General features: G+C 47.7%; 3 protein-coding genes across 3 annotated transcripts; 1 reads left to right on the top strand and 2 right to left on the bottom strand.

Annotated features, from left to right (window-relative positions):
• Positions 1 to 5276: 5276 nt before the first annotated feature.
• On the top strand, positions 5277 to 13392 carry LOC103289839 (uncharacterized). Its single transcript, XM_054716743.1, is given in 10 exon segments — positions 5277 to 5415; positions 5593 to 5678; positions 5921 to 6040; positions 6625 to 6702; positions 6980 to 7062; positions 7582 to 7668; positions 10629 to 10762; positions 11960 to 12168; positions 12241 to 12324; positions 13366 to 13392. Coding segments are annotated over 10 exon segments (1047 nt in total).
• LOC103289850 (probable UDP-sugar transporter protein SLC35A4) lies at positions 10507 to 19241 on the bottom strand. Its single transcript, XM_054717944.1, has 3 exons — positions 17028 to 19241; positions 12680 to 12733; positions 10507 to 10767 (listed from the first exon to the last, which is right to left on the bottom strand). The coding sequence occupies exon 1, from the start codon at positions 19239 to 19241 to the stop codon at positions 18267 to 18269; it is 975 nt and encodes a 324-aa protein (XP_054573919.1). The 3' UTR covers positions 10507 to 10767; positions 12680 to 12733; positions 17028 to 18266.
• A 396-nt stretch (positions 19242 to 19637) lies between these two features.
• SLC35A4 (solute carrier family 35 member A4) lies at positions 19638 to 21551 on the bottom strand. The gene is made up of 3 exons (XM_028144958.2): positions 21522 to 21551; positions 20426 to 20524; positions 19638 to 19843 (listed from the first exon to the last, which is right to left on the bottom strand). Exons 1-3 carry the CDS (start codon positions 21534 to 21536, stop codon positions 19646 to 19648), a joined length of 312 nt encoding a protein of 103 aa, XP_028000759.1. The 5' UTR covers positions 21537 to 21551; the 3' UTR covers positions 19638 to 19645.
• Positions 21552 to 22127: the final 576 nt, after the last annotated feature.

Below are 22127 nucleotides of genomic sequence, written 5' to 3'. Positions count from 1 at the left end.
CATTGATGTTTCTCACTCACAGTGATCTCCTCTCTCATTCTCTCTCTCTCTCTCTCTCTCTCTTCCTTTCTTTCCCTCTCTTAACAATAAAAAAAAGAGAGAAAAACGTAGGTCCACACAGAAACTTATATTTGTAACAGCATTATTCATAATAACTAAAAGGTGGAAGAAACCCAAATGTCCATCAATGGATGATGGATAAACAAACTGTGCTATACACACACAATGGGATATTATTCAGTCAAAAGGGGCATATGTTGATTTATGCTACAACTTTCACAGACCTCAAAAATTAATGCTAAGGGAAAGAAGCCTGATGATAAAAGTCACGTATTGTACAATTTCTTTCAGATAGTATACCCAGAATAGGCAAATCTATAGCAACAGAAAGCTGATACCTGGAAAAGGGAGACAGGGAAATGGGAAGTGATTACTTAATGAATATGACGCATTTTTGGAGGGTGATGGAAAAGTTTGGAAACTAGAGAGAAGTGATAGTTGCATAACATTCTGAATACACTAAATGTCACTGAACTATATACACTTTAAAATGGTTACTTGTATATATTGTGAATTTCATCTCAATTTAAAAAAATCCAGCCCTGGCCAGTGTTGTTCAGTGGTTAGAGCCTCTGTCCACACACCGAGGGGTTGCAGGTTTGATTCTCCGTCAAGGGCATGTTACCTGGGTTGCAGATTCCTCCCAGCCCCTGTAGGGGCACCTGCTGGTGGCAATCAATCAATGTGTCTCTCTCACATCAATGCTTCTCTCTCTCTTTTCCTCTCTCTAAAATAAATTTAAAAAAAAAGAAAAAGTTAAATATAGAATTACCAAATGACTTAGCAATTTCACTCCTAGGTATGAAAACATATGTCCACACAAAAACTTGCATGCAAAATCATAGCAAAATCTATATATATGTATATAAAAGCCTAATATGCAAATTGTCCCCTCAGGAGTTCGACCAGGAGACTGGGAGTTCTATCGCTTGCTATGATGTGCGTTGACTACCAGGGGGCAGGGTGGAAGGAAGGGAGGCCCCGGCTGGCAGCCAGAAGGCTCCTATCTGCCCTGATCGCCAGCCAGGCCTAAGGATCCTACCTGTGCATGAATTTCGTGCACTGGGCCTCTAGTTTATTCATAATAGCCAAAAGCTGGAGTCAACCCAAATGTTCACCAATAGATAAACAAGCAAAATGTTGTATATCCATTTCTACATAATAATAAATTTAGCCAGTTATTCATGGTGGTCCCTGATAGCCTATGGTTTCTTCAGATCTACATCTACAAATAAATGTTTTACTTTACTATAATAAAATTGTAGGTATTGGGATAATCCTGAGTTCTGTGAGTTGTTCTATTGAATTATTGATCCAGAGGGAGTAGTGAAAACCTCCCTACTCAGATGTGTGGATGGCCCGGGGCCCCTCAAGCATGCAGCTGGTGCATGACATAAGAGCAGTCTTGCAGAGGGCCGTGTCCTTAACCTGTGAAGTTTAGTGCAACTCCACATAGTTGTTGTGAGGAGAAGTGGAATTTGCTAGAACAACTCTGACTCACTGAAATATTTGGTTTGGGAAGAGAAAGGATAAAAGGGTGGGGAATAAGGAACCTTGGTTCCTGGGTGTCCACGGGTAATCCATGGTATAGAACAGCAGCCTGAGCCCACACAGTATGAAATGGAAGCTAGAGTGCCAGTAGGGACAAATTCTCTATACAATAGCCCCGTGTGGAGTGTACCCTGGAACTTAAAGCAAAAGCCCGTGAGTGCCTCTCAATGATGATTCCTGGGACTTTGGATCAAAGAATTTCCACTAGCTTGCAATCACCATTAACTGAAACTGCTCCTGTACCTAAAACAGGAAATAATCTTAAACATGAAATACCCATGACATCCTCATACCCCTGAAATTTTCTAATGGGTAGAACAGTGCCCATTAGGACAGTGCCCAGAAGAGTTCCATATGAGATGCAAATTGTTTGTGCAGGAACATGCTATTGGGAGAATACAAAGAAATATCAGATTCCGCAGCAGGTATACTTTTTCTCCTAGGATTGACTTTGGAACCACCTGAGGAGCTACCAGATTCTCTCACCACCTGGACAGTCTCCTATGAGCTGCTCTCGATTGACCAGCAAGGAGCTGCTTGGTTTATAATAGCAGTTTCAAAGTGAACATATATAGTGTCTTATTTGTAAGGCCAGCACTCTGGTTGAAGAAAGTAAAAAATCAGCTCAGTAGGCTGAAATGCAGGCTGTTTGTCCCTTTGTTTGGGTTTTTACTGACTCATGAAAAATAGTGTCATAAGTCAGTAAGAAATGGCCTGCTCATATGGTTAAATAGAAGGGCAATGGAAAACTGGCCTACTAAAGGGATGGCCATAAGGAGCATAATTCTATGGAAACCACTATGGAAATTTGAAGGATGCATTAAAGTAAAACATGTCAATGTCTAACAGAAGAACAGTGTTCCAGGATTGGAAGGTGGTTGGAACCAGTGAGTGGATTTCCTAGTATCTCACTTGAGGTGGTCACCTGGGTCCATGAAATGGGTAGATATGGGGCTGCTGCAGTAATGCAGAGATGGGCTGAATGAAGCACAAAATGCCAACAAGAACTGTTATGTCTGCCAACGAGAGAGAGAGAGAGAGAGAGAGAGAGAGAGAGAGAGAGAGACAGAGAGAAAGAGAGAGAGAGAGAGACTAAAGTGGCCCAGTGGTTGAGCATCGACATCAATCTATGAACCAAAAGGTCATGATTGGATTCTCAGTCAGGGCACATGCCCGGGTTGTGGGCTCAGTTCCCAGTAGTGGGTATGTAGGAGGCAGCTGATCAATGATTCTCTCTTATCATTTATGTTTCTATCTCTCTACCTCTCCCTTCCTCTCTGAAATCAATAAAAATATATATATATTTAAAAAGTAAAGTGGCTTTGGGGTAGATTCCCCAGGGGGAAGGTCATACACATAATTGGCAAATGGATTACATTGACCCAAAGCCAGTAGCCCTGGGGGCTATAAGTGGATCCTGACAGGAACTGGGATTTTCATACCTAGTTGTAGTTGCAAATGTTTAGAATACTATTAGATGATTGGAGCAAAAATTACTGTATCAGTTGGGAACATCAAGTTATCCTTCTTCAGACCAAGAACCTCACTTTATAGCTCATAGTGTCCAGCAGTGGGCCAAGAGATACCACATCAAATGGACATATTATGTTGTATATCATCCTCAGAGTAATGGTTTAATAGAGAATTGGAATGAGCAATGGAAACATTTGTTGTTTAAAATGTGGGGGAGGAGAGGAGATAAAGTCAGGAAGGGCTTACATACATCCTGAGGGTATGCTCACACTCAACATGAGAGTCCCCACTGGATAGATTTATCCACTTTTCTGGGGGATCTGGGGAATAGAGGGTGAGGGAGGATGCTGATATGACTATAATATTCTTCCCCTTACCATCTCAACTTTCTTTTTTCCCACCTGATGTAGAGTCCCAGGACCAGGAATGCATCTGCAGGTACCAGAAACAGGATGATCCCTAAGCAAGAAACTGTGACCATACCTTTAAGCCTTTATGTCAGAATTCCTAAGAGCATGATAAGATAGACTGTGCTTTCAACACATCTGACAAAATTGGAGTTGACAGTGAATGTTGCTGTGTTGCCTAGATAGTGGTCTAGATAGCCCATTAGTTCTGTATCTCTGTAACCCTACTTTTTGTTGTTGTTGTTGTTGTTGTTAATCCTCACCCGAGGATATTTTTCCATTGATTTTTAGGGAGAGTGGAAGAGAGAGGGAAAGACAGAGAGAAACATCTCACGATGTGTGAGAGAAACACATCAATTGGTTGCCTCCTGCACAAGCCTTGACCAGGGCCTGACCGGGGAGGAGACTGCAACCAAGGTATCTGCCCTTGACCAGAATTGAATTGAATTAGGGACCCTTTGGTCCGCAGGCCCAGGCTCTATCCACTGAGCCAAACTGGCTAAGGCTGTAACCCTACTCTTTATGAGAGGGAGTGTACTGAGGGAGAGGCACTTATTAGACTAGTATTGTTGCCAGCAACCTGGACCAGCACATAGCTAAACCTTACATTTCTTCCAAAGGGGGAAAGTTTGTGTGAAAATGGAAAAAATGAGAACTAGTAGTAGCTGAGGGTAAATGACTAAAGAAGTGGGTTATGCAATGAGGGAAATCCAATATTGCACTAACCCTTTGAAAGAGGCTCAGAACAAAAGATGATATTGTTCCTTAGCTCGGTTATGCCAGATGCCTGAAAGGCTGAAGTCTTTTATTGCAGAAACCACTCTTGATTTTGGAGCCTGACAAGACTGAATGAAGACTGCAAACACGGCTGGCCTTGCTGTGAGAGACATTTTGGTCATAAAATATAATGATGGACTGATAATACTCTTATTTTTTACATGACATCTACACAGCTCTTAGCTGTGAAGTGGGGTCAAACTCTGGTTAGTTGGTGACAGAAGTCATTCAATCCCTGCATGGAACATTATTCAGCCACAGAAAGGGAAGAAGCAGACACATGCTATAATGTGGAGGAACCATGAAAACCTTATGTTGAGTGAAAGAAGTCAGTCACAGAAAGATCACATATTGTATGATTCCATTAGTATGAAATGCTCAGAATAGGCAAATCTATAGAGATAGAGGATTAATGATTGGGGGTTGTGTGTGTGTGTGTGGGGGGAAATTAAGCAGGTGATAGGAAAGGGAACCAAATTTCTTTATAAAATGATGGAAATGTTCTAAAATTAACTGTGATGATAATTACATATATCTGCAAACATATTAAAAACTGTTGAAATGAATACTTGAAATGGGTGAATTGTATGGTATATGAATTATATCTCAATAAAGCTGTTAGTTTTTAAAGGGGTGATGACCTTCTATAAATATATACTGAAATAGCTATGGATGAAATAATAAGATGCCTGGGATTTGCTTCAAAAGAATCCTTTGGGGGTATAATGGTTTAATAGAGAATTTTGGGGGTGGCGAGGAAAAGAGAGGGAAGGAATAAAACTGGTCATTAGTTGATAACTGCTGAAGCTGGGGGCTTGGAGGTTCACTATATTATTCTCTACACAGATATGTTGAACATTTTTTTGTAAGAGGAAAAAAGAAGAATCCTATGCAATGTTCTAACTCAGAAAAGAGGGGACTGTCACATCCTTTGATAAGTTATTATTTAGAGGCCTTGCCCAGAGATCCTCATATCAGAAATGAATTATTGAGGGGAATCTGAGAGGCATGGAAGCCATGGAGTACGGAGAGGCAGTGAGCGCAGGGGCTGGTTGGGGCCTAGGCAGTTCAGCCCCTGCAGCCCTCACTGACAACCCACAGGCCATGCTCACCGTGGTGGTGGAAGTGGAGCAGGGGAGAGAGTCTGGTAAGAAACCACACACTCATTATCAGAGGTAGTGCAGCTTGGGGGAGCCTCTTGGGAGAGGGAGAGGGCTAGACCATCTCAGGAAAGGAAACTGAGGCAAAGGTTGAGGGCAGGACTCGGGAGTCCTGGGAGCTCAGTTTCCCTCATGAGAGTTGATATGAAGTCCACCTTTCTTAGGCCCTGAAGAGACCTGTCACCCCACAGTCCTTCTGGAGGGGCCCAACAGCATCCGCCTGCTTCAGCCCGGGACTCTGAAGACACAGGTGGAGAAGGGATAAACTATGGGTGGGGCAGGGGAAGAAGGAAGGAACAATCCTGACCCCAGCTCTGCCCACAGGAACAATGCATCACCTTTGACAGAGTCCTGGGCTCTGATGCTGCTCAGGTAGGGGGTCTGGTAGGGCGATGGGAGCAGGGTGGGAGCCCTCAGGCCCCTGAAGCCCAGGGTGCTGAGTGCTTCCAGAGCCCTTTGCTCAGGCCAGGCTGTGCCTGTGTCCCCCTGCAGGAGGCAGAGGAGGAGCTGCTAGCACGAGTCCAGCGCACACTGGGCTCTGTTGGTCAAGGATACAATGTGGCCCTGCTGCTTTGGGGCTGGGAAACAGAGGCACCCCGGCTTGTGCCTCAGGTGAGTCCCAGAGGAGCCACAGGTATAGGAGGCTGGGGGGTTGCTTCCTCTAGGGCACCTTTAAGAACCTTCCTTTCCCCACCACGGCTGAACTAGGTATCCCTCCTTGAGGCCCCTGTAGAGCCCTCACAGGATGTTTGGCCAGGGTCAATTTATCCAGCTGTTGACAGGTTAGAGAAGGTAGGAGGCTGGGGCCGATGGGGTGAGGGACAGGAAGGAGTGGTGTGCAAAGATCAAATATCCAGGGAGGTCTAATTTTCCCAGTTCTTGATAATACTAATAATGATAATAAACTTGAAAGTTCTTGGGTTCTTTTGGGACTTCATCAAAGTGCCCCAAATCAAAATAGCTGCCTCAGAACCTCATGGGCCCCGCCTTAGCAAACAGCAGGCCCCATTGAAAATGTCTGCTCAGTTGTTTAGCTTGCTGTGAACTGTGAGGCGTGGGCCTTTTTCTGTCCTGGACACCGTTTCCTCAACACCAAGCACAGGGCGCAACAGACTTCATCCTCAGGAAATCTTGAAAGATGTTTCTTGGTCAATCCCTTTCTCAATCGCCATTGAACCCCCTTTTTTCCACTTTAGCTGCTGCAGATGCTGTTTGAGGAAGCTCTGCCTCTTGGGAGCTCTGACCCTGTGCTTAGTACTCTTAACCTGGTGCAGGTGAGACCCTGGAGGAAAGGGAGACCTGGGGAGCCAAGGCCATGGTGATGATGCAGAAAGAGCCTGAGCCTGGAGGGCAGTCAGAAGAGTTTGGGTCTAGCTCCATTCTGCTGCTCACCAGTGTAGACTTACCTTTCTGGGGTCTCCTTTTTCCTGCCTGAAATGGCTAAATTTTGGTGCCTTCCTTGGCCCACAGAGCTCCAGCATGAGGATCACGTGAGCCGAAGGCTGGGGAAAGGCTCGGTTAGTAACACCTGATGTGTTTGTGTGATCCCAGCTCAGCCTTAGCGGGAGGACTCAGGACCTGCCCTCTCCAGGGACAGAGAACCTGTCGGTGCTGGATGTGGCCCCTCTGGGCTTGTGAGTGACCAGGGCCCAACAGGGTCCAAGAATGTTTGTCTTAAGGCAGGGCTGACACCTCCAAACCAGACCCTTGGAGGTTTTCCCCCCACTGCCACCCCAGAGGAGAGAATCTCTGAGCTTGGGGTCATGCTTACAGGGCTTGAGTTTGCTCCCAGGACTCCATCTCACCCTTTTCCCTTCATCCCATATCCCCATTCCTCTCACTCCTCTCACCCATCCACTTATACCTCTTCAGCTCAACCATTATTATTCTGGGTGATTCAAGCATCTCTCTGAGCAGAACTTCAGTTTCTCCATCTGTACAATGAGAGCAATCCCAACTACCCTGTTTGCCTCACCGGGCAGATGACAGGACAAAAAATAAGGTCAAGAAGATGAGAGGCTTTTAGGGGATATACTGAGCTTGGAGCCTTGGGGATGATTCTTACAGGCTCTTGGGAGCCCCATGGGATCCTCAGGCAGAGGTTCTGGGGAACTCTGGTGCCTAAGAGTGAGCTCAGCCTCCCCTTCCTCCAGGGTGGTGGAAGATGCCCATGAGGTGGAGGTGTCTGACTCAAGAGCTGCCTCAGAACTGTATTTGCGGGCCACAGTGGGTGAAGGCAGGTGAGGACAAGAGGGTACCTGTCACCTCCTACCTCTTAGACATTTGGCCTGATCCTAGCCTCTCCTCCACAGGGCCTGCTCTCTGCTTAATGTCACTATGTCCCACCCAGGGCCTGACCCTCCTAAGGGTTCTGGGACTCAGAGTGTATGGCGAGGGGCCTTGAGGATCTTACAGCTTCCAGGAGCCCTGTAAGACTGACAGTTGTGGGGATAGGGGGTTGGGGTGACTGAAAGATGAATGTCAAGGTCCAGGGCAGCATCTGAGTCTTCTCCTTTCCTCACCTCCAACAGGCCAAACGACTCTCTTTAGCCATGAACTCCCTTAGTTTTTGCTAAGATATCTGGGAATATCTTAATTTTTCTTACATTTTTGAAGGATAGTTGTTGCCAGATATAGAATTCTTAGTTGACACCTTTTTTTCTTTCTTTCAGCACTTTAAACATGTCACCTTATTGCCTTCTGGCCTCTATAGTTTTTGATGAGGAATTTGTTTTTAATTTTATTGAGGATCTATTGTACATAACAAATTGCTTCTCTCTTGCTGTTTTCAAGACTCTCTCTGAGTCTGGCTTTTGACAGTTCGATTGTAACATGTCTTGGTGTGGATCTCTTGGAGTTTTTCCTCCTTGGAATTTTTTGAGCTTCTTGGATGTATAGATTCATCATGTCTTTCATAAGATTGGGGGAATTTTTGAGCAGTATTTCTTCAAATATTCTTTCTGCCCCTTTCTTCTTGCTCTGGGATCCCATTATGCATATATTTGTATACTTGATGGCATCTCGCAAGTTTATTAGACTTATTTTCCTTCATTGTTTTTTCTTTCTGCTCCTCAGACTGGATAATTTGACCTATCTTTAAGTTGGATGAGATTCTTTCTTGTGCCTGCTCAAATCTGCCCTCTAGTGGATTTTTAATTTGTTATTGTACTTTTCAGCTCTAGAATTTCTATTTTTAAAAATAACAATTGCTCTCCTTCTATTGATATTTTCTATTCACTGAGACATCATTTTCTTTAGTTTCCTGAGCATATGTAAGATAGTTGAATTAAAGTCTTTGCCTAGTGGATTTAATGTCCTTGCTTCCTCAGGGATAGTTCCTGTTAATTCCAATGTTTTCCCTACGAATGAGCCATATTTTCTTGTTTATTTGCATATCTTATACTTTTTCTGTTGGAGACTGGCCAATCTGAGTATTGTTTTTAAAGATGGTATTCTTCATTATGTTGGTCTCTTAAGTCTCCATCCTTCCCCTTAGTGCTCTGATATTTTGATTATGGTGATGTAGTGACTCTAAAATCCAGATTCACCCTCCTCTCCAGGGTACGCATTGTTGCTTGTTTTGGGATGGAGCCATCTGTTTGCTTAGTTACTTTTCTAGACAACTTTTGCAAAGACGGTATTCTTTGTGGTTACTGAAGTCTCCATTCTAATCTTAGTGGTGAGCCAGTGACCTGACATAATTCCTTAAATTCCTGGGACAAAAAACAGCAGCAGCAGCAACAATGACAACTGAAGAAAAAAAAAAAGAAATAAAGAGAGAAAGAAAAAGGAAGAAGGAGGAGGAGGTGGAGGAGGAGGAGGAGGAGGGGTAGGGTTGGAAGGAGGACAAGGAAAAGAAAAAAAATTCCCTAGGTTTCTACAGATTGTCTCTGTGTTGGGTCACTCCTTCTATGCTTAGTCAAGCCATTTGTAGTTCCGCCTTAGCCTCACTTCCTGCTTTTACTGAGCCTAAAAGTCAGCCAGAGGTGAAAATGTAGGGTCTTTTCAGGGCTTTTTTGAGCATGCATCCTGCCCTGGGCACCTGCATGGCTTTCTAGGTTCCCCAGTACACATGGGAACTTTTTAAAGATCCCCCAAATCTCACTCCCCAACTTTTCTTTTTCTTTTTTTTTTTTAAAAAAAGCTTATTTTTTATTGATTTCAGAGAGGAAGGGAGAGGGGGAGAGAGAGAGAGAGAGAGAAATATCAATGATGAGAGAGAATCACCGACTGGCTGCCTCCTGCACACCCCCTACTGGGGATCAAGCCCACAACCCATGTGCCCCTGGCCGGAATCAAACCCGGGACCCCTCAGTCCCCAGGCCGACGCTCTATCCACTGAGCCAAACCAGCTAGGGCTCCCCAACTTTTCTTTTGAATCTTTCCATGTATCTATTGTTTACCTCAACGATTATTTTTACTTGTTCTTTCATCTTTCAATGTTTTGGGGGAGGGGATATGTTTTAAAAACGTTTTATGTTTGGTGTAACTGCTCTGCCCTGAAAGAGTTCCAAGATAAGAGAAACAAAGGGAAGCCCCTTTTGTCAGACCTTTGGGGGAAAGCGCCACCAGTCCAAACAGACAAACACACTTCCTTGGGAACAAAATCGGCTCTGCTCCCTCCAGAAACAGGCACCCCCACCAGAAATGTGGGCTGTTGTCTACAAGCCCACCTCTGTGCTGGGGAGGAGGTTGGGGCTAGGTAAGTTAAGATGCCACAAAAATTTCTTACCATATTTAAGTTGCCTTTCTCCTGGATAAGCATTCACTTGGTTGCTATAAATCTTTGACTATCAACCAGAGTTCTAGCAAGGTTGATTTTGGCCATTTTTGCCAGATGTTTCTGGGGAGAGACTGACCCCCAGAGTTCTCTATTCTGACATTTTTGTTGATATTATCTTGCTTTGCCATTTAAAGGTTGGGTTATTTGTCTCTTTCTTACTGAGGTGTAAGAGCTCTTTATATATTCTGAATACAAGTGCATAGTCAGATAGAAAATTGAACATTTTTTTTTTTACTGAAAGTATATTATTTGTGTAATTAAATAATAATAAAATTAACATCTACACAAGGTTGCAAATCTGTCTGTTGGTGCACAAAAGTTACTGGCAATAGTCAAACTTTCCATCAGAGTGTGATTTGGGATAGTTTCTTTCTCCATCCACCCGTGGATGGCTTTCTTCCTTCTGCCCTCTGGCAGAGACTGCCCCCTGCTGCAGGTGTTGGCTGGTAAGGTTGTTGAAGAGGAGGTGGCGGGCTCTCTGCCCTGGATTGTCTCATGACTCCTGGAAGGAAGCAACTACACCAGCATTCTTCTTCGCTTGGACCCTCAAGGTGGCCTGGGGGTGTGGGGAGGGAGAGTGTGGGGTTCTTTGGGAAGCTCTGAGATCTGGCCTTAGGCCTGCTCCACCCTCTCACCCAACCAGCTAAAGCCCCAACACTAGCCCAGAGGGAGTCTGAATCTCTGGAAGGGACAGGATTCAGATAGGTCCCAGGGTGGCCGGCCTGCAGAAGTCTGAAGAGGCAGGGCCGATAGTAAAAGCAACCCCTCATCCTTCAGAGGCCTTCAACAGTTTACCAAGCACTGACTAGTACCTTCGGTTCTTACTAAAACCCCATGAGGCAGATCTAATTTACAGACGAGGAAAGGGAGGATCAGGGAAGATTGTCTGTGTTGGGTCACTCACAGGAGGAAAGGTACCCATTAAAAAAACACACACAACCCCCCCCCCCCCCCCCCCCTCTAACCGGTTTGGCTCAGTGGATAGAGCGTCGGCCTGCGGACTCAAGGGTCCCAGGTTCCATTCCGGTCAAGGGCATGTACCTTGGTTGCGGGCACATCCCCAGTAGGGGGTGTGCAGGAGGCAGCTGATTGATGTTTCTCTCTCATCGATGTTTCTAACTCTCTAGCCCTTCTCCCTTCCTCTCTGTAAAAAAATCAATAAAATATATTTTTTAAAAATACCCTATTTTAAAAAAAACACGCAAACCCTACAAAACTCAGGCCCCTTGACTGTCTCTGAAATCAACAAACATACATTCATCTGGCCAACACATTCCCAGACCTCCCGCTGTGCGAGGCCCTGTGGAACTGGAAGGTAAGTTGGGCAGTTCACACCCTCGAGGATACAGCAGTGAGTATCATGACTAAGGGCACAGACTTTAGTGTCAGACAGACCTGGGCTTGACTTCCAGCTTTGCCAGCCACCAGGAAGTTGCTTGATGTCTCTGAGCCTTACTTGCTTTGTCTAGAAACTGGCGGGGGGGGGGGGGGGGGGGGGGGGGCAGCATAAAATTTTAGAGTTGTTGCCTCATTGGAGTGTTGTGTGGATAAAAAGAGGCACCCACAGAAAGCTTAGCACAGTGACGTCAGGCACATGTAAAAAGCCTAAAAGCCTGATAGGTATTAGCTGTTTTTAGGTATTAGCTGCTTTTATGAATAGCACAACTAATGAAAATTCCAAGTATTATAGGCAGTATGCTTTGGAGTCCAGAGGAAGGAGTGATTCACTCTGAGTCTCCTCTTACTAGGTAGCTCCCTAAGCTTGTTCTGGGCTGCTCTCTTGGGGGCTGCAAGAAGGAGGATGCAGGTAAAACAGGTGAAGCCCACCCTGTGGGATGCAGCAGAAGAGGCCCAAGCCCGCCGGGCTGGCCTGAAGAGCCTGCGTTCTGGCCTCCTTGGGGACCCCCTGATAGATGGTGGGCTCAGCCAGCGGGGCAGGGCCCCGTGGGAGTTGCAGGTGAGCAAGGTGAGCTCTGAAGGTGCCTGGGCCAGCAGTGGCCAGAGCCCACCTTGAACCATCTCTTCTGAGGTGGTAAAAGCCTGGAGCCGGCACCCAGGAAGCCGCATGCTCACAGGGGTTAAAGCTGAGGCTGTGGTGCTCCCAGAACCACAGGTATATCTTTTGATCCGACATCTTAGGAGCCACACTGATGTCTGTCTGGCTTCCTTCCCTCTGTTTACATAGCACTACGAGGGGGCTCTTCCTTTACTCATTAATTTATTTTTTAAATATATTTTTATTGATTTCAGGGAGGAAGGAAGGGAGAGAGATACAGACATCAATGACGAGAGAGAATCATTGGTCGGCTGCCTCCTGCATGCCCTACAATGGGAATCAAACCCAGACATATGCCCCGGCCAGGAATTGAACTGTGGCCTCTTGGTTCATTGGTTGACACTTAACCACTGAGTCACACGGGATGGGCCTTATTAATTTATTGATTCCCAAACATTTATTGACCACTCACCATGTGCTGGTCATGTAGGCCCTAGGAAATCCGGGTCCTCATGGAGTTTACAATCTGCCGGAGAGAAATGATTACAACACCATATCAGTTCTCTAAAGGGCTTATCAGCATAGGGTTCTATGGGGCGTCTAAATTAGTCTTGGCAAGAAAGGGAAGGAAGACTTCAGGGGAAGTTGACTCCTGGCGGAGGTGGTCAGCAATGAGTGAAGAACATTCCAGGCAGAGAAAATAACAAGAAAAGTCTCAGAGGTAAATGAGTGCTTGATCTGTTAGGGGACTGCAAGCAGCTCAATATTTTGAGAATAGAGTTTGAGGCATAGAGTCAGGAGAGAGGGCTGGAGAGGGAAATAGGGGCTAGGTCATACAGGACTTTGTAAATCTATTGAGATGTTTGGACTTTATCTTGAAGGTCAAAAGGAAACCACAGAAGTATTTCAAGCAGAGAGGATATTGGTCCCCATTTTCAGGTGAGCAAACTGAGGCTCACAGAAGGGAAGTGATGGGAGAATCAAAGGCAGCGCAGGTGCAAGTGCCAAGTCCTTAGACTCTCCGGATGCATGCTCGCTCTTGTGCAGAAGGGGGCGCTCTCTCCCACGATTTGTCACAGGGTGGCTGGAAGGCTGCCCGTCAGCTTTTCCTGTTTTTCTTTTTCCCTTTTTATGATTACTTACAACTTGTTTTTACAGCCCCGGGCCTTGGAATTAAGCCTGTAAGCTCCCATTTACTGAGCAGTGCCTGTCACTGCTCAGTGCTTTGGGTACCTTATCCCATTTCATAATCTCTATAACTTTAATCAGCTTCATGTTATGGATGAGGAAAACGGAGACTAAAAAGAAGTGATTCTCCCCCCCCCCCCCCCCCCCCCCGCCATGGCCTCCAAATCTCTGTCCAGACTACAGGCTCTTCCAGGGCAAAGTCTGGGATGTAGTTCTGGGAGAAGCCCTGGCAATGGCTTCTGGCTGAGCCCGGATTGATGCCACGAAGGCCCGACAGGCCCCAGATGTGGCCCTGCAGTTCTTCCTGGCCCAGGCCTGGAGGCAGAGACAGCAAGCACAGCACCAAATTTAGATCCAAGAGGAACTGAAGCATTTGGAACAGGAGGAGGCAGGAGACCAGGTCAAAGTCCTGGGGGCTGGGGAAGAGGTAAGGAGGGTCATGTAGGGGATTTGAGTCTTCTAATTGGGCCAGGCACTATGCTGGTGCGCTGAGATCCGGTGTCAATCACAACAGACTGGGCCATACCCTCTCTCCTCAGAGTTTTGTGGGGGATAGATGAGGCAATTCTTGGTGCTAAGTGCTGTGATGAGGGGAGTAGGGGCTTGTGGGAACAAAGAGGTGTACCTGACCCAGGCTGGAGTGGATCAGAGATGATGGCACCCAAGCTGAGAATTAAAGGACAAGTAAATCAGCCAGGGGGATTCACTAGACTCTGAGCCCCACAGGGGCAGTCTGTGCTCATCACATAGAGGCACTCAGTAAATATAACTTATTGGAACAAATTAAGAAACAACATTTAGCCGAAACCGGTTTGGCTCAGTGGATAGAGCGTCGGCCTGTGGACTCAAGGGTCCCAGGTTCCATTCCAGTCAAGGGCATATACCTTGGTTGCGGGCACATCCCCAGTAGGGGGTGTGCAAGAGGCAGCTGATCGATGTTTCTCTCTCATCGATGTTTCTGACTCTCTATCCCTCTCTCTTCCTCTCTGTAAAAAATCAATAAAATATATTTTTAAAAAATTAAAAAAAAACCAACAACATTTATGTGCATGGGGTGTGGGGTGGAGAAACACATGTTCTAAGAGAGGACAATACTGTATGAAGAAAGGTCCAGAGCCAAACAATGGCAAAATGGGTTCTGGGTATTGCAAACCATCAGTCTGGCTGGAGCCTGGCAGGTGCATGGTCAGAGGCAAGGCATGTGACATGCTTCTGAATTTCGACTTTACCCCAGGGTGATGGTGAACTGTAGAAAGGCGTGTCATCTCAGCTTTGCCCCTCACTAGCCATGTGAATCTGGGCGTTAAATCACCCCTCTGATCCAGTTTTCAAATCTGTAAAATGACACTACCTCATAGGGTTGTCCTTGGATAAAATGAGATCATACACATGAAGTGTGTAGGACAGAGCAGGCACACAGGTGGCTCTCAAGAAAAAGTAAGTTGTCCCTTGGTATCCATAGAGGATTGGTTCTAAGACTTCCACAGATACCAAAATTCACGGGTGCTCAAATCCCTTATATAAAATGGCACAGTGTTTGCATGTAACCTACACATATCCTCCTATATACTTTAAATCATCTTTAGATTACTTATAATACTTAACACAATGTAAATGTTATGTAAATAGTTGTTATACTGTATTGTTTAAGGAATAGTGACAAGAAAAAGAACTTTGTACATATTCAGTTCAGACACGCAGCCACTGTGGGCCTAACTACATAGTACAACATCAGCAATAATGGAACATTAAAAAAATATATTTTTTCAATCCGGGGTTGGTTGAATCCGTGAACGGGATGTGGATCCGAAAGGCTGACTGTGTTACACTTAAGGCCTCCAAGAAGAGACAGCAGTGGCACCGGGAGCAGACAGTGCTGAGGCTCCAGCTGGAGGCCTTCGGCAGAGCGGGCCACTGCGGAGCAGGACCTGATAGCCTCTATGACCTGCATGTGCAGGCCACCCGAGCACGGACATGCCACGTGTTACAGGTTAGTAGGGACAGAGGACAGGCCTTGAGCTGGTCACCATGCTGGCTAACTGACAGACATCTCTGAATCTGGGCACAGGTGTTCCAAGTCTGGCGGGAACTATGGGAGGAACAGACCATGGCCACAGAGCGTCACCACGGCAGCCTGCTGGCTGGCATCCTGCAAGACACCATAAACCTGGCTGCACAGAACCAGGAGCTCCGGCAGGTTGCAGACTAGGCTGGGGCAGTCATGCTGGATCCTTGCCCTGGGGAGAAATATGGTGATCAGGAATCCTTCAGGAGCAGTTTCCTCTCTCCTTTTCTTTCTTTTTAAATTATTTACTGATATTAGACAGAGATGAAGCAAGGGGACGGGGGTGGGGTGGGGAGAGAGAAACAGCAATTTGTTGTTCCACTTATTTATGCACTCATTGATTGATTCTTGTATGTGTCCTGACCGGGAATTGAACCTGCAATCTTGGCATATCAAGACAATGCTCTAATCAATGGAGCTACCCAGCCAGGACCCTCTCTCCTTACTCTTTGTTGTTAATCCTCACCCAAGGATATTTTTCCATTGATTTTTAGAGAATGGAAGGGAGGTTGAGAGAAACATCTATGTGAGAGACACATCCATTGGTTGCCTCCTGCGCGTGCCCTGACCAGGGCCAGGGCTTGAGCCTGCAACCTGACTACCCTTGACTGGACTCAAACCCGGGACTCTTTAGTCCGCAGGCTGATGCTCTATCCATGAAGCCAAACCGGCTAGGGCCCTCCTTATTCTTAAGGGTCTTAAAGAAGGAAGAGGAAGTTGGAACACAATAACCAAGCTAACCTTCATTATAATTAATACCATCACTAACCAGGTTTCATTGTACCAGTCCCAGCTAACCACCTAATATCCATTATTTCATTTAGCCTTTTCTACTACCCAAAATAATTGTAAGGTACCATTGACCCCATTTCTGAGCTAAGGCAACTAAAGCTAGGAGAGGTTAAATATATGCCCAAGGATAGTCAGCTAGTAAGTGACAGCGTTCAAATTCAGGTCTAGTTTGCTATAGCTCTACACAGCAGATAGCAGTGTTCACAAACTGCAGTGCATCAGTCACCTAGGAAGCTGCTTAAAAAAAAAAAAAAAAAAAAAAAAGCCCAGTTGGTATGGCTCAGTGGTTGAGCACCAACCTATGAACCAGGAGGTCACAGTTCAATTCCCGGTCAGGGCATATGCCTGAGTTGTAGGTTCGAGCCCCAGTGTGGGGCATGCAGGCGATCAATCAATGATTCTCATCATTGATGTTTCTATCTCTCTCCCTCTCCCTTCCTCTCTGAAATCAATTAAAAAAAAATTTTTTTAAAAAGGAAAAAAAGAAGATTCCCTAACCCCACTCACTAAGATTCTGCTTCAATATGTCTGGGACTTTTTTTTAAAAATATATTTTATTGATTTTTTTTACAGAGAGGGAGAGTTAGAAACATCGATGAGAGAGAAACATGGATCAGCTGCCTCCTGCACACCCTCTACTGGGGATGTACCCACAACCAAGGTAATATGCCCTTGACCGGAATCGAACCTGGGAACCTTCAGTCCGCAGACCGACGCTCTATCCACTGAGCCAACCCGGTTTCAGCTGTCTGGGACTTTTTAAAAACAAGTTTACCAGGTATTCTTCCATGGTAGCAGGGCCTGACATTCCTCCGGCCATGAGATCAGATGACAGGCAGGAGTATCAGTGAGGGCTCCAGAGGAAACAAGAATCATAACCACATTGAGTCCTGAAGAGTTCTCTGGCTTAAGAGTCTAGTTTGTCCTGTTGGGCCTAGTGTCTTCTATTCCCAAGATGCTTCCAAATTCCCCAGCACCCGTTTCATGCTTCAGGAAAGTTTCAAAAGTTCTGTGACGGAGAACAGTCTTGGCTCCATGGAACCCTCAGAGGAAATTATGCTTCTGGCAACAGTGAAGGAGAAAACAGCCTCTTCTCCTAGTCTTTGTTACCCCAGGATTAAGATACTAAGGGCACCAGGGGAATGAAATTGTTTGAGAGGAGCTATGCAACACAGAAGACACAAGACAATCATGATTGATTGTAGGAATCGCCTACACTCCAGAATGCTTTATTAAGACCTTATTTTATTGCTTATGCAGTCTGACATTGATTGAACTAAACAAGTTTCCCTGTGCTGGTCCCAGGACACTCTGTGCAGAGCTTCTGTGGCTGTTGGGAGGTGGGACACTGCTAGGCAGGGGACGGACCTAGAACGGTAACTCCTAGGAGCTGTAGAGGGGGCATTGGGCTGCAAGAGGCTCTTTGGGTGCGTAGAGAGATCAGGAGTATAAGCCAGAGCCCAGGGGAAACATTTCCTGAGATGAGCCAAGCCCCAGCCCCTCTGGGGTTTCCAGAACAAAGGCTGGGTGTGGAGAGCAGCACTGTGGAGGGAGCAGGGATAGCACTGTCTCCAGGCGATCCTGGAGCTACGGGAGCTCAGCAGAATGGCCAAGGTGATGGGTGTGGAATCTGTGGCAATTGGGCTTTCCTGTAGGACAGGGGTGGGGAAGGGGGCAACTGAATTCATGCAGGGTAAGACAGGGAACCTGTTCCATCAGAGATGGGGTCATTTCTCAGGTCTAGGAATTGATGCTCCCATAATTCCCTAGTCTGGAAGAACTTGGGGGCGGGGAGGGAGGGTGATGTTTAAGAGTTTCCAGTTTCCGTAACCAAACCCACTCCACAAGTCTCTCAGGGGTATACCTTCATCCACCCTTCTGGTTGCTCTCACTTCCCCAGCTTTTCTCACAAGGCACTTGTTACAGGGCTGCTGAGGGAAAGGGAGCTAGGAGGTGGCTCTGATGGTAACGCCCAATCTCCAGGGTCAGGAGTCAAGGTGGAAGTGGTCAGGGGCTAGTGGCTACCATAGTACAGGTGCACAGCCAGGCCAATGAGCAGTGTGGCCAGGAAGAAGGCAGCTGGGAGCTGCAGCCGCAGCAGAGCTGCTGAGAGCACGGCGTTGACCACCAGTGAGCAGGACACCACAAAGAGGCGTGTGATGCTGCTGCCGTGCTTCATGACAGCCGACATGAGCAGTCCATTTAGTGCCTGGCTGAGCACCACGAGCGCTGCCCATCCTGAGAAGCCCTCCAGGAGGCCTGGGCCGGGGCCGCCACCTGCATGCAGACCTAGATTCAGGAGCACACCAAACGTGTAAAGGAAGAGGTTCTGAAGTGCCAGGGGCAGCCGCTGTCGCTTCATGAGCAGCTCTGTGTACACAGAGGACAAGCCCGAGATGAGGCAGTACAGGATGAGGAGCAGCAGTCCTAGTGGAGTGATATGCAGGGGCATGGGGCCAGCCTTAGCTGCTGGAGGGGACCCGGGGAGGGTGTTCCCAGGGTCCTGGAGGCCACCAGCTGCGTAGCAGGCCCCCGCTGCCATCAGCAGCAGCAGTGCTAAGCCCTGGCGTGCAGAGAGGCGGCGCCGGAGGCAGAGGCAGTAGAACAGGGCCGTGCTTCCAATCTTGAGATTGCTCAGGACCTGGTAGGTGCTGGGGTCCATGTATCGTTGAAGATAGATCACCAGGTTATTGTTGGCGCCATAGAGCAAGGCTGGTAGTGCAAAGGGGGCAGCCTGGCGCCAGGGCGGGCCCCCCCGGGGCCATGCTTGCCAGCCTACTAGGAGGGAGAAGGCGCACAAGAGTAGCTTGGTCAGCTCGGTCAGCAGCACAGCTGAGGAGGGTCGGAAGGGCACTCGGCCATCCACATGGCACAGTGCCAACAATGGTGCGTGGGCACCATACATGGCAGTGGACAGGAGTAGCATCAAGGTCCAGCGGGCCTGGCTGGGACGGCCCAGGCCTGGCACTCCCCCGTCCTCTACACTCATGCCCACACCAGACCCTGGGTGGCCTGTGTAACTAACAAGGGGCAGTGAGGATTGTGACACGTTTGAGGAGAATCAAGATACGGAGTTGGCTCCCAGGAGGCAGGAGCCGTGGTACATCGTCAGCTGCAAACTCCACACTCAGGGTGGGAAAGGGTCTGGTGGCCTCAGAAGCCACAGTCTTGGGATCAGTCCCATGGGGTCAGGGAGGGAAGGAGGTATCGAGGGTGCTGGCTGATGAGCCACTATCCACCCTCTGCAGGAAGGGAAACAAGGATGAAGGTGGCAGGAAACTTGGAGACGGCAATTGGGTGACAGCCAGGGAAGCCAGATATGGTGTCTGTGGTCGAAAGGCCTCCACCTGCAGGCCCCAGCTTCTCATCCTGCCTCCCCCACAGGATCCAGAGCTAGTCGGGCCCTTTTCGCAGCGACCGCAGGTAGTCCCTTATTGTCTTCTCCACATTGGGCACAGCATATGCCTGAGCTGCATAAATGCCAGTGCAGGTGCCCACAGCAAAGCCCAATACCGCTGATGCCCTCAGTTTGGCCACCACATAGCCAGCCAGGAAGCCTTTGAGGAATGGGGAGGACAAGAGCGAGCCATCCTGTGGAAGAAGATTCAGGAGGAAACTCAGTAGGTTCTCCCCTTCTCTAACCAGGAGCTACTCGATCTGGGCTGAGAGCATCCCCATCCCCTGCTCCTTCTTACTCGGGAAAGTTGTAGTCTTCTCTCCAAAGATTTTCTCAAGGTTCTGGAGGCAGAAAAATAACCTAGGAGTTCTGCTCACATAATCTCAGAACCCTGGGGCTAGGAGGCTCCAAACACAGAACCCTACTGCCACAAGGCCACAGAAGAATCTGACCCTGCTTGCTTCTCATTTCCCGGCATGCTCTCCCACTACTGCGGCCAAACTGAACTGCTTTCACCTCCATGTTCACCATGCTACTTCCCACCACAAGAACACTGAATACGTTTTTCCATCTTCCTGGAATGTTCCCTCCTCCCCCTTCACCTAGTTAACTCCTATTTAAGATCCCAGATCAAGTGCCATTTTCTCAGGGAAACTTTCCTTGAAGTCACAGAGAACAGGCCCTCAATAACCATTTGCTGAATAAATCTCTACCACCCATTCAAAAGCATATTGGGCAGTGAAGCCTAAAGGGGGTGGCGTCAGATGCAGTGTTACCTGGCCCACACCACTTCTGACTTCGTCTTCCACACGCTGCTGAAGGCGCTCTAGCTGGTTCTTGAGAAAGGCCAGGTCCTTAAGCTTGGGCAAAGAGTCCTACGGAAAGGGAGAGACTGGCTCCAGCAGACTGACCTAGCCCCATCCCCTGCTCAAGTCTATCAGAGGCTGGGGAGGAGGTGGGATGGGTAGAGCCTGTGAAACCTCTTCACATTAATACCTTCCTGAGATGACATCGGTAAAGGAAAAAAGGGCATTGAAAATGATAGAATTCACACTGGGGCCAGGAAGGGGGTGACAGATGTGATGTGCACCAGTAACTTACAGAACTTCATATAGCAAGCAGTGTGTGGGGAAGGCGGGAAGGGCAGCCAGGGGACCTTCAATTAGATCAATCAGGAAAATGCTAATGACTTGACTATAATTTACGTGGAAGTGGAGACCAGTCTGTCTCGTCTACGTCTACTGAGTCCCAAGTCCTAATGCAGGGACTAGCAAGTACTTAGTAAATGTGTGAGTGGTGCTGAGCTTTCAGATCAAAGGTAAACAATGGTCCAAGGCAGCTCCCTGGACAATTTGGAGGTAAACCTGGTTTCTGCCCGGACTTCTCCCCCATCCCCACCCAAGGCCACCCATAACTGAATGTGTGCCTATGCATGCTCGCGCGGGAAACGGCTGTCTGTAAGACAGGAACTGAGTGATTTTGACTGCATAAAGTATGAACTTCAGTGTGTGTGTGCGCCAGTGAGTGTTTGAATGAGTGTGTGTCAGTATGAATTTGAAACAAGGTGTCTCTGGGAGGGGAAATTCCCAGGGCTAGGGAATGAAGCAGTCAGGAGTGTGTCAGAGTGGAAGGGCTTGAATGTGAGAAACTAGGTACTGAGATGGACCCCAGAGGGGAAACCTGGAGGTTCCTCAGCTCTGTCTGCCTCCTGTAGTGCTCCGCCAATCTACTCCTCACTGTTGAGGCCGCCGACGTGAGCAAAAGTCCACCCGCAGAGAAAGCAAGGGGCATCCCCACCATGCGTTGTCTTTCCCCAGGACTAAAACCGTGTGAATACCACCCCGACTGTAGAGCACCCCCACGGTCACTCACCTTGTCATCCGCCATCTTCCCCCGTGGAGCTTGTTGCGCAGGCGCAGCCCCGCCCCCTCAAACCAAGTGCCCATCATTACTGAGGGCGGAGGCACTTCCGGGACAAATTTTTTTTGAAAGGTTGGAGGCGCTTTCTTAAAAATTTTTTTAAAAAAATGTATACAGAAATATATTTATTTATTTCAGAGAGGAAGAGAGAGATAGAAACATCAACGATGAGAGAGAATCATTGATTGGCTGCCTCCCACAGTCCCCACACTAGGGATCCAGTCTGCAACCCCGGCATGTGCTCTGACCAGGAATCCGAGGGTAACCTCCTGGTTCGCAGGTCCACGCTCAACCCTGAGCCACGCCAGCAGGGCTGGAGACGCTTTCTTGGCAGCCGAGCTCCGGTGGTCTTCTGCCCACAGATACTCCCACGTGACTCCTCCTCTCGGTTCTCAGCTGCGCGTGCGCGCGCACACGACCTGGGCGCGACGCTCTCACCGGTGCGCGCGAGCGCCCGGCGCACTTTCGCCTGGTGGGTCATCCGCGGCTGGATGAGCTCATCGTTGCGTGTGGTGTCGGCTGGTGCGCTGGCCTCGGCGCTCCTCCCCCGTCCCCACA

This window comes from Eptesicus fuscus, chromosome 6, assembly GCF_027574615.1.
Source record: "Eptesicus fuscus isolate TK198812 chromosome 6, DD_ASM_mEF_20220401, whole genome shotgun sequence".
In the NCBI taxonomy this organism is placed as follows: Eukaryota; Metazoa; Chordata; class Mammalia; order Chiroptera; family Vespertilionidae; genus Eptesicus; species Eptesicus fuscus.
Note: the sequence above shows the minus strand (reverse complement) of the source record. Positions and strands in the feature narration are given on the sequence as shown.